Source organism: Caenorhabditis briggsae, assembly GCF_000004555.2.
Source record: "Caenorhabditis briggsae AF16 supercontig from assembly CB4, cb25.NA_141, whole genome shotgun sequence".
In the NCBI taxonomy this organism is placed as follows: Eukaryota; Metazoa; Nematoda; class Chromadorea; order Rhabditida; family Rhabditidae; genus Caenorhabditis; species Caenorhabditis briggsae.
The window spans coordinates 1-15,180 of record NW_025543431.1 but is presented as its reverse complement, the minus strand read 5'-3'; the positions used below and the strand labels follow the sequence as shown (position 1 = coordinate 15,180).

Genomic DNA, 15,180 nt, shown 5'->3' with positions numbered 1-15,180 from the left:
ATTTTCAAAGTTGATATTTTGACCCCAAACTTTGGCAACATGTTTCCTATAGTTTTCTCCAATTTTCCCCAAAGTTTCAACCAGATTGGAACACTCCGAGTTTTTTTTTTCTTTTTTGCCGACTCCTTGAATAACCCCATTACACATTTTTTTCATTACAGAACGTTTCTCAATAGGATGTGGTGTTGGTGCGAACAAAAAGACAGCTCGATTGGTTGCTGCAAAAGACGCACTCACGAAAATCATTCCAAAGTTGAGAATATCAAAAGAACATGTTTGTGATGGAGTACTCGAAGAACGACTACAAAAAGGATTTGAAGAAGAAGCTGCTGAACTTTTCAAACAAGTGAAAATTGATAGCTCGAGTGTTGTTTCGATGTGCACCCGATTCGCAATTCCCAAACCTTTCAATCTTTTGAGAGATGCTGTAAGTCGAGCTGTTCGTTGGAACGGTATGGAATTAAAAACCAAAAAAGAGATGGTCGGTAATGGATCTCAATTGTCAAAGGTTGTTCTTGAATTGGGAGATATGGAAGCTGGAGCTGAAGCTATTGGAGTCAAACAAGCAACCCAATTGGCAGCTCAACTTCTTCTCCAAAAAATGCATCCTGAACTGCCGACATATGGAAGTTTTTTGACATTGTATGGACGATTCGAGGACAAAAAACAACTAGATAACGCGAGAAGACAACATGAAGAGGTGAGATACGATGTGATCTTCTAGTTTCTTCAAAATTAGTATTTTTCAGGTCGTCCGCCTCCAAGATACTGGAAATCTTCTCCAGCCAAATACGAATGTTCTCGACAAACTGGCAAATGAAATGAGAAATATTTCTCTAATATATCCGCCTCGAAGATATCTTTATGGCCTAGAACCACAATCCAGTGGAATTAAAACAAAAACAGAAACAGCAACAACTCAAACGGATATTATTGATTATCAATTCATGATTCAACCCCATATGGTTCCTGTTCAACCACCATATGGATTACCCATTCCTCCTCTCCTACAACCATCAATGAGTTCACCTGCTTTTGTAGGAGCACCTCCTCAAGATTATTACTATTATCAACAGCCCTTCCAAAATCAACGAAATCCTCGCAAACGCGGTCATCCTACTACACCTCCATATCCCCATCCCGGACCCCCACCTCCTCCAAATGTTTGAATTTTACCTTTTCATTGATATTTGTTGTTTAAAGTCTCGAAATTTTCTTGTTCTCATTAATGTGTACCATATCCCTGCTCTTTCATGCTCTGCTGTTACTTTGCTAAATGTTGTTCTTCTTGTAGTTATTCAATTTCTAAAAAGTTTTTTTATATAAATTATGTTCGCATTATTCTGTGTTCCTTTATATTTGCCTTCTGCTCTTCTTCTGCTCTCTACGAACATCGAGAAGAAAAAGAGGAAGAGATAGAGGTTAGTCAAATAAATGATGAGGCAGAAAGGACGATGAACGGGTAAACATAACAAAACGGTAGGCCCTCTTGGTAAGAAGAATTGTTAGCCATCTCTCCCACTCTTCCATTGCCAGCTACTTTTGCAAGATGATTCCATATATGGAGGTCAATAGTCGAGAATTGCGTAACTATAAATGACCCGTTCTTCCGATATCACATTGCTAATAGGATTCTCCGATTCCTACCTCATATTTCTTATCGATTCATAAATGAATGCGAGAGTGGGAAGAGAGGAAAGAGATATGATGAGGTTGATAACGGAATCATTTGCAGAAGGTCATTCCCTTTCTCTCATCGGAACACATTCGTCCGATGTATAATTGTGGTCAATGTACTATACCTTTGTGATTATGACATATTCTTCGTTTGATGCCGTATTCTGAGCTTCGTTTTTTTTTCAAAATTTCTGTTCACAATTATTTTCACATTCCTTGTTCTTTGCATCTGAATGCGAATCATGCTAACCTCCATCTCAACTAATGATACACCGTAAACCCTCTAATAGAACACCACTCCTAACTTTTAGCTTTGAGCCTTTTATCTCGGTTCCTGTATAAGACATCAAAAAGTGGCCAACTGATAAAATATTGTTGATATTATGATGAGCATTTTCTCAGTTGACAACTTTTTAATATCTTTCACAGGAACCGAGATAATTGAGCTTGAAGTGGACGGTTGGACTGGGGTGCTATTACAGAAAATACGGTAGTTTTTGTGGGAAAAATAATAGTTTCAAGTTACTTGGCATATATTCTGAATTCTGTTATCCTTGATTAGTATTCATTATCTCTTATTTCTCCGAAAGCAGTTTTTTTTCAAATATTGGGAAAAGGATTTAGTTATTCGAAGCTCTTCCTCATCTGATTTTCTCCGTCGATTTCGAAGTTTCAACTATATTTTAGAGCAAAATATTAGAAATCCTATCTTGATATTTGGCTGAGATGCTCTACAGTTCTCAAATATACAAGTTTTATAATTTGATTCTTTTTAGAAATTATTTCCTATTTACCGTAAAACCTATAATAGAAGGTACCAGTTGACATATTTATAATATCTCTCATAGGAATCGAGATGATTGAGGGCAAACTTGAAAGTGTGTACGCATTGCTATTACAGGCTTCGCGGTATTCTGGTATTTGTAGAATGTTTCAATTTCTCTACATTTTTTGTTTATCAGAATTCCTCATGAAAGCCGTATATCAAACTTTTAATTTGTAATTTCTCGACTCCAAGCTTTCCCCATCCTACAAAGCTGAACTATCGTATTTTTCTTATATTTTCAAGTTTCCCTCCAACCCTCAATACATTTAATCACATTACAACGCACCGTACTCTCTTCTTCTCTTCTCCTTTTAACTCATATCTGACTGGTCATTCACACAATATTTGTCTACTTCCTACCCTTTTGACCGATGCTTTTTGCTCCAAAAGTTTGCGTAAGATTAGAAAACAAGAGAAGGAGGTGGTTCTAATGCTCTCGTAGATTGCCCCTCTTGACTATTACGATTTCCTTCCTCAACTGATATCAAATTCAAAGTTTTCGATTCCAGATTTCTTCTCATGAGACTCTTGCTGGGTCTTCTAGCTGTGAGCAGCGCAGTGCTCGCAGCTTGGAATACTTCAGACGACGCGTCAATATGGGAGAATTATGTTGAAGACTCCAACTATCACGAATTTATCAGCACTGAAAGTGGTAGGTTTGTTACTCCTTCGACGGGAGTGTACCCCATATGTATGCTACCCTTTAATACTCCAAAATTAAAAAATCAAAACTCCAAAGGAGTCTTACTCAATTAAACTGAACCAATTTTAGAGCGAGGACTGTTCCCAAATATTTTCAATCTCGCGACGAATTCATTGATTATGTCAACATCTACATGTGGTCAATACTCAACAGAAGAATACTGTAAGCTGGTAGAACATGTCCTACTACGAAAAACGACCAATACTCAATCTCCTCAATGTGATATTTGTGATGCAAATAACGTTCATAAAAGGCATCCGATTGAGTATGCAATTGATGGAACAAGACGGTGGTGGCAATCTCCTTCGCTTGCAAATGGATTAGATTTTGAGAAAGTGAACATCACTATTGATTTGAGACAAGAATATCAGGTTGCCTATGTTATCATCAAAATGGGAAATGCTCCGAGACCTGGTACATGGGTTCTCGAAAAGTCGTTAGATGGAGAAAATTACGAACCATGGCAATATTTTGCCATGCAAGATGCTGAATGTATGAGACAGTTCGGAATCCCAGCCACCACTGGAGTTCCACGATTCCAGCGAGATGACGAAGTGCACTGTACGTCTGAATACTCGAAGATCACACCATTGGAGAATGGAGAGATTCACACTTCATTGGTGAATGGAAGACCTGGAGCCGAGAAGCCGAGTCTTGAGCTACAAAAATTCACAAGAGCAAGATTCGTGAGATTAAGACTTGTTTCTCCAAGAACACTCAATGCAGATTTGATGATTATTAACAAGAAGTCACATTCTCTTGATAAATCAGTTACTATGAGGTTGGTTAATTAGAATCATTAGAATTTTGAATATTTTTTTTCAGATATTTCTATTCAATTTCCGATATTTCAATTGGAGGTCAATGTATTTGCTACGGGCATGCTGAAAGCTGTCCCAGTGATCCTGTGACAGGAGTGAGTTTAATCAATCATTTCAGGGATGATCTGAATGAAATTCTGAATATCTAAAAGTTTTCTGAAAATAAATCGGAATGAAATTCCGGTCGGAATATTTCCGATTGTTTCATTCGGAATTTGAGATTTTTGGACTACGATATGTTCAAAGACGCTTGCGTTTTCAAAATCTGTTTGTCCATTTTTCGCGCTTCGTGACCGGAAAGTGGGATTCCGAAAATCCGGAATTCCGAAATTTTTGAACTCAGAATATTCTCAATTTCCGAAATTTTCGACATTGCAGAAAACTTTCGAAAATGCAAAATGTCATTCCGAACATCCCTGAATCGTTCTCAAATCTCACCTTATTGTAATTTTTTCAGCAATTCAAATGTGAATGTCGTCACAACACATGTGGTGAATCCTGCAACCGTTGTTGTCCTCTTTTCAATCAACTTCCATGGAAACCTGGAACGAACTCTCATCCAAATGTCTGTCAACAGTGTCAATGTTTCAACCATGCGCATACTTGTGTCTATGATGAGGAATTGGACAGAAATAAATGGTCGATTACTCCAGAAGGTGTTTACGAAGGTGGTGGTAGATGTTTGGATTGTACTCACAACACAGAAGGATTCAATTGTGAACGGTGCAAAGATGGGTACTACAGACCTTCTGGAATGTCCCATTATAGGTAAGAATTACAATATTTAACACAAGTTTCATTGATACGATGTTCAGAGAAGACGCATGCCGAACTTGCGAATGTGATCCTGTTGGAAGTGTTTCCGATGCTTGCGTTCGAGATGATCAAAGCGCAGAAAACGGACAAAAACCAGGAGATTGCATCTGTAAACCTGGATTCGGAGGAAGAAGATGTGAAAGATGCGCTCCAGGATACCGTAACCATCCCACCTGTGAACCTTGCCCGTGTAATCGTGCTGGAAGTGTTAACTTTGATACTTGTGATGGAGCAAGCTGTCAATGTAAAGCCAACGTTGAGGGAATCTACTGTGATAGATGTAAACCTGGAACAATTCATCTCTCTGCTTCAAATCAATTTGGTTGCCAATCATGTTTCTGTTTCGGATTGACAAGTACTTGTACTCAAACCGAGTGGAATACAGCTCAAATTACCAATAATGTTGGATGGAATTTGACGGATTTGACCGGAGGGAAAGATGTGAAACCAGAAGTGGAGAATGGAGAAGTGTTGATGTTCAATGCAAATCAAAATCAAGATCGTAGTTTGTATTATTGGAAGGCTCCGGAAAGTTTCAAGGGGAATATGTTGAACAGCTATGGAGGATTCCTTCACTACTATGTCTATTACGTTCCGACCGAACAAGGTGCTTCAGTACCGGTTCCAGATGTTTCTATTGAAGGAAACGGAATTAAGGTTGAGTATTACTCAAGAATCGAATTCCTTCCAAGAGAGAATATGACAGTTACAATTCCAATTCGAGAAGGTAATGGATGGTATAATACTGCAACTAGGAACACAGTTGATAAAGCGGATCTGATGCGAGCACTGGCTCATGTTGATAAATTTATGGTTCGAGCAATGTATCAGCAGTTACAATTACAATCAAGCATCTTTGGACTATCATTGGATACTGCTGTCCCAGCTCCAGACGAGATTGTTGAAGAGGATAACTCTCTTAGTGGACTCAGTTATCACAGTCAAGATACTCTGATGAGAGGAGTCGAAGTATGTGAGTGTCCAGATAATTTTGCTGGAAACAGTTGTGAATCATGCAAAAAAGGATACAGAAGAGTGAATAATCAATTGTACGGTGGACGATGTGAGAAGTGTAACTGTGAAGGACATTCAGATGATTGTGATCCATTTACTGGAGAATGTTTCAACTGCCAACACAACACCACTGGAAGCAGATGCGAGCTTTGTAAGCCTGGATATTATGGAAACCCATCGGACGGAGGAGAGCTGGGATCTTGTATGCCGTGTGAGTGCAACAATCATTCTGACGTATGCATGCTCACTGAACTGATCGTGGCTGGAGTTGCCGCTGCTAACCAAGATGATTTCGTCTGCACAAACTGTTCATTGGGACACGAAGGAAACAAATGTGAGCAGTGTTCAGATGGATACTTTGGAGATGCAATTAATGGGGAGTGTGAGGAATGTATTTGCAATGGGAACATTGATAAAATGGCTATTGGAAATTGTGATCCCAAAAGTGGAAAATGTCTCAAATGCATCCATCATACGACTGGAGATTCCTGTGAAGTGTGCAAAGAAAACCACTGGGGAAATGCTCAACAACACACTTGCAAACCATGTGGATGTCATACTCAAGGATCAGTGAACTCCCAATGTAATGAAGAGAATGGAGAATGTGAATGCAAGGAAAACTATATTGGAAGCCAGTGTGATAGATGTAAGGAGAATCATGGAGACGTGGATAATGGATGTCCAGCGTGTGATTGCAACGAGACCGGAAGCATAGGAACGGATTGTGACCAAGTCAGCGGACAGTGTAATTGCAAGCAAGGTGTATTCGGAAAACAATGTGATCAATGTAGACCTTCCTATTTCAACTTCACCGATGCTGGATGTCAATTCTGTCACTGTAACATTTATGGATCAATTGAAGATGGAAAATGTGATCAAGCTAGTGGAAAGTGTGAATGTCGAGAAAACGTCGAAGGAACAATGTGTGAAAAGTGTGCCGATGGATATTTCAACATCACCAGTGGAGATGGATGCGAGAATTGTGGTTGTGATCCAACAGGATCTGAAGATGTTTCCTGCAATCTGGTAACTGGCCAATGTGTCTGCAAACCAGGTGTCACTGGTCTCAAATGCGATAAATGCCTTCCCAACTTCTACGGTCTTACCAAGGAAGGATGTACCGAGTGTGAGCCATGTCCTGCTCCAGGTCAAGTCTGTGATCCTGTGGATGGAAGCTGTGTTTGTCCACCGAATACAGTCGGAGAAATGTGTGAGAACTGTACAACAAACGCATGGGATTATCATCCACTGAAAGGATGTAAACTCTGCGATTGTTCTGATATTGGAAGTGATGGAGGACAATGTAACACGCTCACTGGGCAATGCAAATGTAAGGAAGCATATGTTGGTTTGAAATGCGATCTTTGCACCCATGGATTCTTCAATTTCCCGACTTGCGAGCCATGTGGATGTAATGCAGCTGGAACTGATTCATTGCAATGTAAGGATGGACAGTGCCTTTGCAATGAAATGGGAGAATGTCCTTGCAAGGTAAGTATTTTTTTTATTTGGTAAAACTTTAATTTCATACTACTCTATGCATACACCATACTTGAAATAGTTTCTGTAGGATCATAGTTTTTGGATCAACTGAGTTAGATATAACAGAAACTCTACAAGTACTATAAAAGGATGCTATTTGGAAAACTGGATCTTGTCTATGAACTAGTTTAGTTGATTCAAAAACTTATGATTCTAGAAGAAACTATGGCATACACCCCATTATCAGAGATTATACTACTCTTTTCCAGGAAAACGTACGTGGTCAAAAGTGTGATCAATGTGCTAAAGGTACAATCAGTTTGGATGGATCCAATCAAAAAGGATGTACTGAATGTTTCTGTTTCAATCGAACATCAACATGTGAACAATCAAATCTTGTTTGGCAACAAATGTATTCTGAAGACCGACGAGCACTATTCCAAGAGCCATCCGAAGTTTTCTCAAGGAAGCACAACATTAAAATTTTGAAAGTGAGATTTATCCACTCTAACCTAGTTATTTTTTTCCCTTTTCAGCAAAGTCCATCCCATTTCAACAGCTGGCGAACTGACGAAACTCCTCTCTATTGGCCGCTCCCAACTACTATGCTTGGTGATAGAACCACGAGTTACAATGGATTTTTGAGATTCAAAATTTGGAATGAAGACAACAGAAGAGGACTTCATGGAGTCCGACCTGATCAACGATATTTCCGATACTTCCCACAAGTCATCATTGTTGGAAATAATAGAATTGAATTGGAACATATTCCAAACGAAATCAATGACGATGGAATTTATAAGGTAGGAATTCTAAACATACTAAACAATTCATATCACGAATCTATTTCAGATCAGAATTCATGAATCAGAATGGCGTGCCCGGCATTCACCTGAATTGTCTCTAACCCGAAAACAGTTGATGATTGCTCTTCAAAATGTTCAAGGGATTTATGTTCGAGGAAGTTACAACTATCCAGCTGAAGGCGATGCCATCAATATCCAAGAAATTTCCCTAGATGTTGCTGTTTCTGAATCAAAAATTGTTGCTGGTCTATCTGCATCCAAAGCGATCGGAGTGGAAACTTGTTCCGGATGTCCGCAGGGATATTCTGGATTGTCTTGCCAGAATCCAGATGAAGGATATTGCAGAAAGAAGCATCGGGATTATTTGAACCAAGCCGACGATCTTGCATTGATTGGATGGAGTGAACCATGTTCTTGTCATGGACACTCCCAAACATGTAATCCGGATACTTGTGTATGCACTGATTGTGAGAACAACACCTTCGGAGATTTCTGTGAGCATTGTCTTGCTGGTTACATCGGAGATGCTCGAGAAGGCGGAGCCAACGCTTGTACAAAGTGTGCTTGTCCTCTCGTCGAGAACTCATTCAGCGATTCCTGCGTCCCAGTTTCTCATGGAAGAGGATACATTTGTGATGCCTGCAAACCCGGTTACACTGGACAATACTGTGAAACTTGTGTGGCTGGATATTACGGAGATCCACAACATATTGGTGGCACATGCACACTTTGTGATTGTCATCCAGATGGTTCACTTCATGGAGCATGCAATCCGCTGACAGGACAATGTGAATGTAAACCAGGAGTCACTGGAAGAACTTGTTCAATGTGTCAAGAGAGACATGCTTTCATCAATAGAGTATGTACTTCTTGTGATCAAGGATGTTATCTTCCATTGATGATTACAATGGATGATATGGAAGAACATCTGGGACGTCAGAACTTCTCGGGATTGAAGCCAATACCATGGAAAAGAGTATGGAGAATTGGAAACGAATCTCAAGATTTAGCAGCATTTGTTGGAGGAATCGACAAAGACGGAGAGATTGTTAAAGATAGTAAATGGGCAAAAGATGCATTTGGACTACTGGATGAGGTCAATTTCCAAATGGGAAGATCCGATAAATCTGCAATTTCCATCAAACAATTCACCGAACTTGCTGAGAAACTAATCCTTGATTCTCAAATTTATTACGCTAACGCATTCAATACCACCAACTTCCTGAAAATGTTTGCGGAAAATGGAGCCACAACTGTAGGAGGAGCAGCCTTGGATGGAATGTTGATGGAAGCAGAAGCTCATTTAAATGCGACTGTTGAGAGAGGAGAATACATTGAGAAGAGACATAATAGAGCTCAACAAGAACATCAGAAAGCGGAAGAATTGTTGAAATTGGTAACTGCTCAGAAGTTGAACGAGACGATTTTCGAGGATCTCAAGAATCGGATTGACGTTTTGGAACAGTGGATGAACGATTATAGAGAGTCCATATACGATGTGGCGAAGAAAGATACGGCTGATGCCGAAAGAATGAGTTCTGTGGTTGGAAAGAGAATTGATCGATATAAAGAAGTGTCGGATGAGATTGAAAAGTTGAGAGTGGAAGCTGAGGATCAGATCGCCTTCTCGAGAAATTCCATCGAAAAAGCAAGATCCGAAGAATTGATGAATATGGTCGAGGATAAGGAAAAGATCAATATGACTTTGGCGGAACTTCCGGAAATGGNTGAGAAGTGTCAGAACATTACTTTACTGTAAGTTTTTACTTTGTGACCTTCCAGGATCCAACAGTTACCGTAAAAACTATATTAGAAAGACCTAATCAATAGAAGAGCTCCTCTAACAGTAGGCCCTTTTAATCCAAGTTTTACGGTAATATTCACTTCATATTAGTAAACATCTAGATTTAAAATATTCAATTTTTCAGTTATTCGCAACTGATCGATGAATACGACGAAGAATATGTGCAAGCATCCAACCGACATGCTGCTGAACTGGAAATCCAAGCCCAAAAGATTATGGACCGTTTCGTGGATACAAGAACAGAAACTGAAAATCCATTGAAGGCATCTCATGCTTATGAGAATATCCTTGAAGCTCTTAAGAATGCAACAGAAGCTGTTGATTCTGCTGCTGAAGCTTCTGAAGCTGTATCAAAGATCCTGGGATCAGAATCTGGAGAATCTAACGAAGAAAGCCTTACCAGTCAGTTGGCAAGGCTCAGAAACGAAAGTTCAGTTGATGGCGTGGACACGAAGAGTGTAACTGAAAGTGAGGAAGAATTGAAGAAGGAAATCAACGAATTGAAGAATCGATTGGGATATTTGAACGAATTGAAAATTGATATCATCAAGAGGCTTGGAGTGATTAAAAATGAAGCGTCGTCCTGGGATGATAAACACGATCGTATGCATTCTGTTCTGAAGAACGGAGCGAAAACAGCCCATGAACGATCTGCGAATGTGAAAAAGGAATCTGAAGCAATCAAGACCGAAATCACCGCCGTGAAAGCTGAAGTGGAGAAGTTGATGAACAGTACTTCAAGTGGTGTTCAGGAAGATAAGGAGAAGATCAGAGCATCTAGAACTGGAGTGGAGTACAATGCACAACAACTCAACAAAGTTGGAAAATTGAGTGCTGCGAATCAAGGAAGAGCTGATAAGATGGCCAGAAACATTGCTTTACTCAAAGACAAAATCGAGCAGACAAGAGAAAGAGCATACCAAATCCGTCTGTCTCTGAACTCCGGAGAACGAGGACTCTGCAAAAGATCGTACATCTCGCCAGTAACTCCATCTCCAGTCAATACTTTCCATATAACATACCGTCCTTTGCAACGTGTTTCTGATGCAGTTGTGCTTGTGAGCAAAACCAAAGGAAGGAGAACTCAAGCATCTGAGTATGTTGCTGTTGAGATTCGTGACCAGAGAGTTGTTGTTCATTGGGATATTGGAGCTGACAAGAAAATGATCACTAACAGTCATCCGATGAATTATATCCCATCTAATGACAGAGTCACTTGGTATCACATCGATATTCTGAGAATTGGAAATGCAGTAAATCTTACTGTAGCTCTCAAGGAAAGCTATGATGGAGGTTTCAAGCCACGCGGAGCTCCTGTATCGGTGTTTGTTGGCAACTCGAAGGATAGCAGCTCTATCTTCAACACTATTCCTGGAGAAACTACAATTGATGTTGGAACGGATGAGGCAACGTCTTCTGAAATCGGATTGATCACTCATAAATTCAATGGAATCGTTGGTGGATTACGTATCGATGGAACTCCATTGCCTCTCTGGTCGTTTGAATCAACGACTGGAGAATGCGAAGGAGCCACTGCCCCACCGAAAACTTCTCAACGAGGGTACTTGTTCAGAGATGGATTCGCTGAAGTATCGATGTCAGTTTCTGAGAGAACCATGTCCGCAATCACAGTCGTCTTTAATGCATTCTCTCCAAACGGATTATTGTATTTCCGTGGAAGTGAGAAGAGTTCAGACTTTGTTGCAATTTATTTGAATGATGGAAGAGTCGTATTCAAGATCAATTTGGGAGGAGGATCTAGTGCAGAACTGGCGTCCCAAAATATCTATAATGATGGAAAGGAACACACAGTGAAGGCAATTAGAACTGGAAGTGAAATGTATCTTCAAGTGGATTCAGATGCCGATAGATTCAATACAGTGATAACTGGAGAGAACACTGCATTGAACATTGACAATGAGCAGCATTACGTGGCTGGCGTTCCAATGACTCTGAACAAAGAAGTATTTTCTGACTACTCCATCAATTGGAATGGATTCATTGGATGTATTCTAACTGTGAAGCCTTCTCAAGTTGGAGAACTCGACTTGGATCATCCTGAGCAATCACAAGGAAAATCTGAAGGATGTTCGTTCAGTAATAGATCTACTGATAAAATCATTGGATTCCCGAAACCAGGATATCTCATTGCAAAGGGAATTTCGATTGATAATAGCTCAACATTCTCATTCTCCTTCCGAACTCGAGAAGAAAATGGAACACTCATTTATCAGTCATCAAAACTTCAAAAAGTATCAAAGAGGGATGTCGAATCAGATGGAAAAGGATACATGGCATTCTATTTATTCCGTGGATACCTAGTTCTTCATTTCGGAAAAGATGCTTCATCGAGAAAAGAAGTCGTCACTTTCCGATCAACTCATCCATACAATGATGGACAAGTCCACGCTGTTTTCATGTCAAGAAACGGAAAAACGTAAGCTGAAAAACACAAGACAACTTTCTCTTTGTTCATTGTTTTATTTTTCAGAATTTCGGTATATGTAGACGACAAAGAAATCGGAGAGAGTCAAACACTTTCCGACGAATCTTCAGTTGGCACTTCTTCAGGACTTTTGGTTCTTGGTGGATTCAGTGATGATCTTAAACCACCAAATGACGAAATTCCAATTTCGTCATTCTTCATTGGATGCATTTCTGATGTTCTCTTGAATCTTCAACCGGTTTCATTAACTCCGGAGAAACATAATGCTCAAGTTGGAATGTGTTCAAAGGATGAGAATCATAAAATGTCCCCGATGGATGATCCAATAGATGGAGATGGACACAATGGTCACAGGAAGTCTTCAAAACTTAGCTTCGAAGCAATGAATCGGAACTATTATGGTGAGAAAATTTATGGGTCCCATTTCAACGTCATATTTTCAGAAGTATCAACACAATCCTCTCACTTAGTTATGAATCGCGATGGGGAAGAAGAACAAAACCAGGGAGAGAAAACTTGTGAAACTTCGATTGGATCACTTCGAGGAGCCGTCAGATATGGGCTTTCGAAATCTTCTCACAGTCGAATTAATTTCGAAGCTCCATATCCGAACATCACAGAGTAAGTTCTCAAGACATTGGCTCTCAATCCAGATATCTTTTTTGTAGCTTCACTATAAAACTGTCTCTGCAAACTGAATCTTCAAATGGAATGATTTGGGTCTGGGCAAACTACAAAAACTACACTCGTTACATCTTCTTGGATTTGATTGATGGATTCGCGACTCTCGAGATCAAGGGACACAAACAGCCGAAAATTCTGAAACATTTGGGACGTCGTCTAAATGATGGACAATGGCACGATGTGATGATTGAGAAGAAGAATAGGTCGTTGAAGCTTCGAATTGATTCATTAGAAGCAGTTGAGATGAATGACTGTCCTACTCCGAAAGTGATGAAGAAACGAGTTTATGTGGGTGGTGTCATTTCAAGACACAGAAGGCAGTTCGGACTGACAACTCCAGGATTCGATGGATGTATTCGAGATTTTGAGGTATCTAGATTCGCGAAAATCAGAATGAAACGCATTTATTATTTTGCAGATGAATAATAAAATTTACGAACACTTGGATGATCCATCAACTTCGAAAAATGTGATGCCTTGCGCCAAAGCATGCAAACTGAAAAGATCGTCAATTTTGAAGAAAAAGCGGGGAGCTCCAAACAGAAAATCTAACCAGAACTGAAAAATGCTATTATATAACTTGTCACAATTTATACTTCGATTAAGAATCTCAATTTTGTGATTGCCATTCGTTTTTTTTAAATAAACTATTTTTAAAGTATTTGCATTCACCCAGTCAAATTTTTGGTTTTACAATTTGGAAAATGATCTTTCATTTTTCATTTAATTTATAGGCCGTTCCATTTTTTTAGTTTTGCTTGAAATATTTTTCATAAAATTTCAAGGCAGGAATAGAAACCACAAAATATATTTTCCAAAATGAATAAAAAAGGTTTATATTTTATAAACTACATCTTGTGATCAATTTTCTAGATGAATGCTCGGAAAATAGCAGAATGACCTTTTCGTTTCATTCAAAGTACTTTTATACTTTCAACAGTTCTTTTGTTCTATTAATATTTTCTGTATTCGTAAAAAATTGTATTATTTTTATTATCGATGTCCAAGAAATACTCTCTAACCTTCTATTTTTCAGACAACAATAATAAAAATAGTGTTTGCCGAACATCCCGTGCATCTAAACGCAAATTTCATTCTAACTTGAACATATTTTCAGGTTACGATAGTTGTTTTTGGGGGACCGTTGGTCACGGCCACCGGGACGAGATGAATGCTTCGACTTCTATATATAGATAGAAGACAGAAAAAAAAGTTCGCATTAATGATTCAGATTGAAAAGCGCGCATTACGATGGTATATTCGGAATTAGATCTAATTCGTTCGTAATTCATTCGGTGTTCGTTCGGAATTAGATCAGCTAAATTCTGTATTAGATCTTGCCACGTCTAGATATGAATGAACTCAGATCTAATTCCGAATAAACTCAGATCTAATTCCGAATAAACTCAGATCTAATTCAGAATAAACTCAGATCTAATTCAGAATTATCATCTGTGGTCGTTCTTCTCGCGGTAGTCTTTAAAATTAGGAGTTTGTTGATTCGCAGTTTTTCTAACAGTTTTAAATCAGGCCTGTGCGGCAACAAAATTTTTTCGGCAATTCGGCAACTTTTTCTTCGTTGCCGATTTCGGCAAATCGGTAACAAAAATTCGGCAATTTCGGCAATCGGCAATTTGTTGCCGCGCAGGCCTGTTTTAAATATAATAAATCTGGACAAAAATATGAAGTTAAAAGTAGAAATCCGATGGTCATTGCACTTTAAAAGGTCTGACTGTCTGAATTTGATCAAAAATAATCTTATTAACACAAATAAATGGCATCTGGTTTAAAAATTCTGATCATGCTTGATCATACAAGTGTCCTGGAAAAAATGTTATCTCAATAAACAAAGTAATCTGGATTTTTTTTATTGTTGTTCTAATTACAAAAATTGCGGACGTAGTATGTTTTCTTGTACCTTTTTGCAGTTTTGTTTTTGAGCTTTCGTTTCTTACACACGGGGGTAAAATCGGGTACATGGATTTGAATCGAGATTTCCCGCTTTTTTCAGTCGCGAGCGGTCGAAAATTCGCTGCGTAGCGACTCATGTAACGTTCTGGGGTTATTCAGGGAGTCGGCAAAAAAAGGAAAAAAACTCCGC

At 39.1% G+C, this 15,180-nt stretch overlaps 2 protein-coding genes across 2 annotated transcripts in view; both read left to right on the top strand.

Moving 5' to 3' along the window:
- Positions 1–1,169, top strand: part of Cbr-pash-1 — a gene marked incomplete at both ends in the record, with an annotated part of 3,303 nt that extends 2,134 nt beyond the window's left edge. The window contains 2 exons of the mRNA XM_045241043.1: positions 162–712; positions 750–1,169. Of these exons, the coding sequence (XP_045091310.1) occupies positions 162–712; positions 750–1,169 (971 nt within the window). The remainder of the gene's footprint in view (positions 1–161; positions 713–749) is intronic.
- Positions 1,170–3,022: 1,853 nt separating this feature from the next.
- Positions 3,023–13,641, top strand: Cbr-lam-3 (the record flags this gene model as incomplete). Its single annotated transcript, XM_045241042.1, has 11 exons — positions 3,023–3,155; positions 3,276–3,987; positions 4,032–4,122; positions 4,485–4,795; positions 4,843–7,348; positions 7,609–8,142; positions 8,192–9,900; positions 10,074–12,386; positions 12,441–13,016; positions 13,064–13,460; positions 13,498–13,641. 11 exons carry the CDS (start codon positions 3,023–3,025, stop codon positions 13,639–13,641), a joined length of 9,426 nt encoding a protein of 3,141 aa, XP_045091309.1.
- Positions 13,642–15,180: the final 1,539 nt, after the last annotated feature.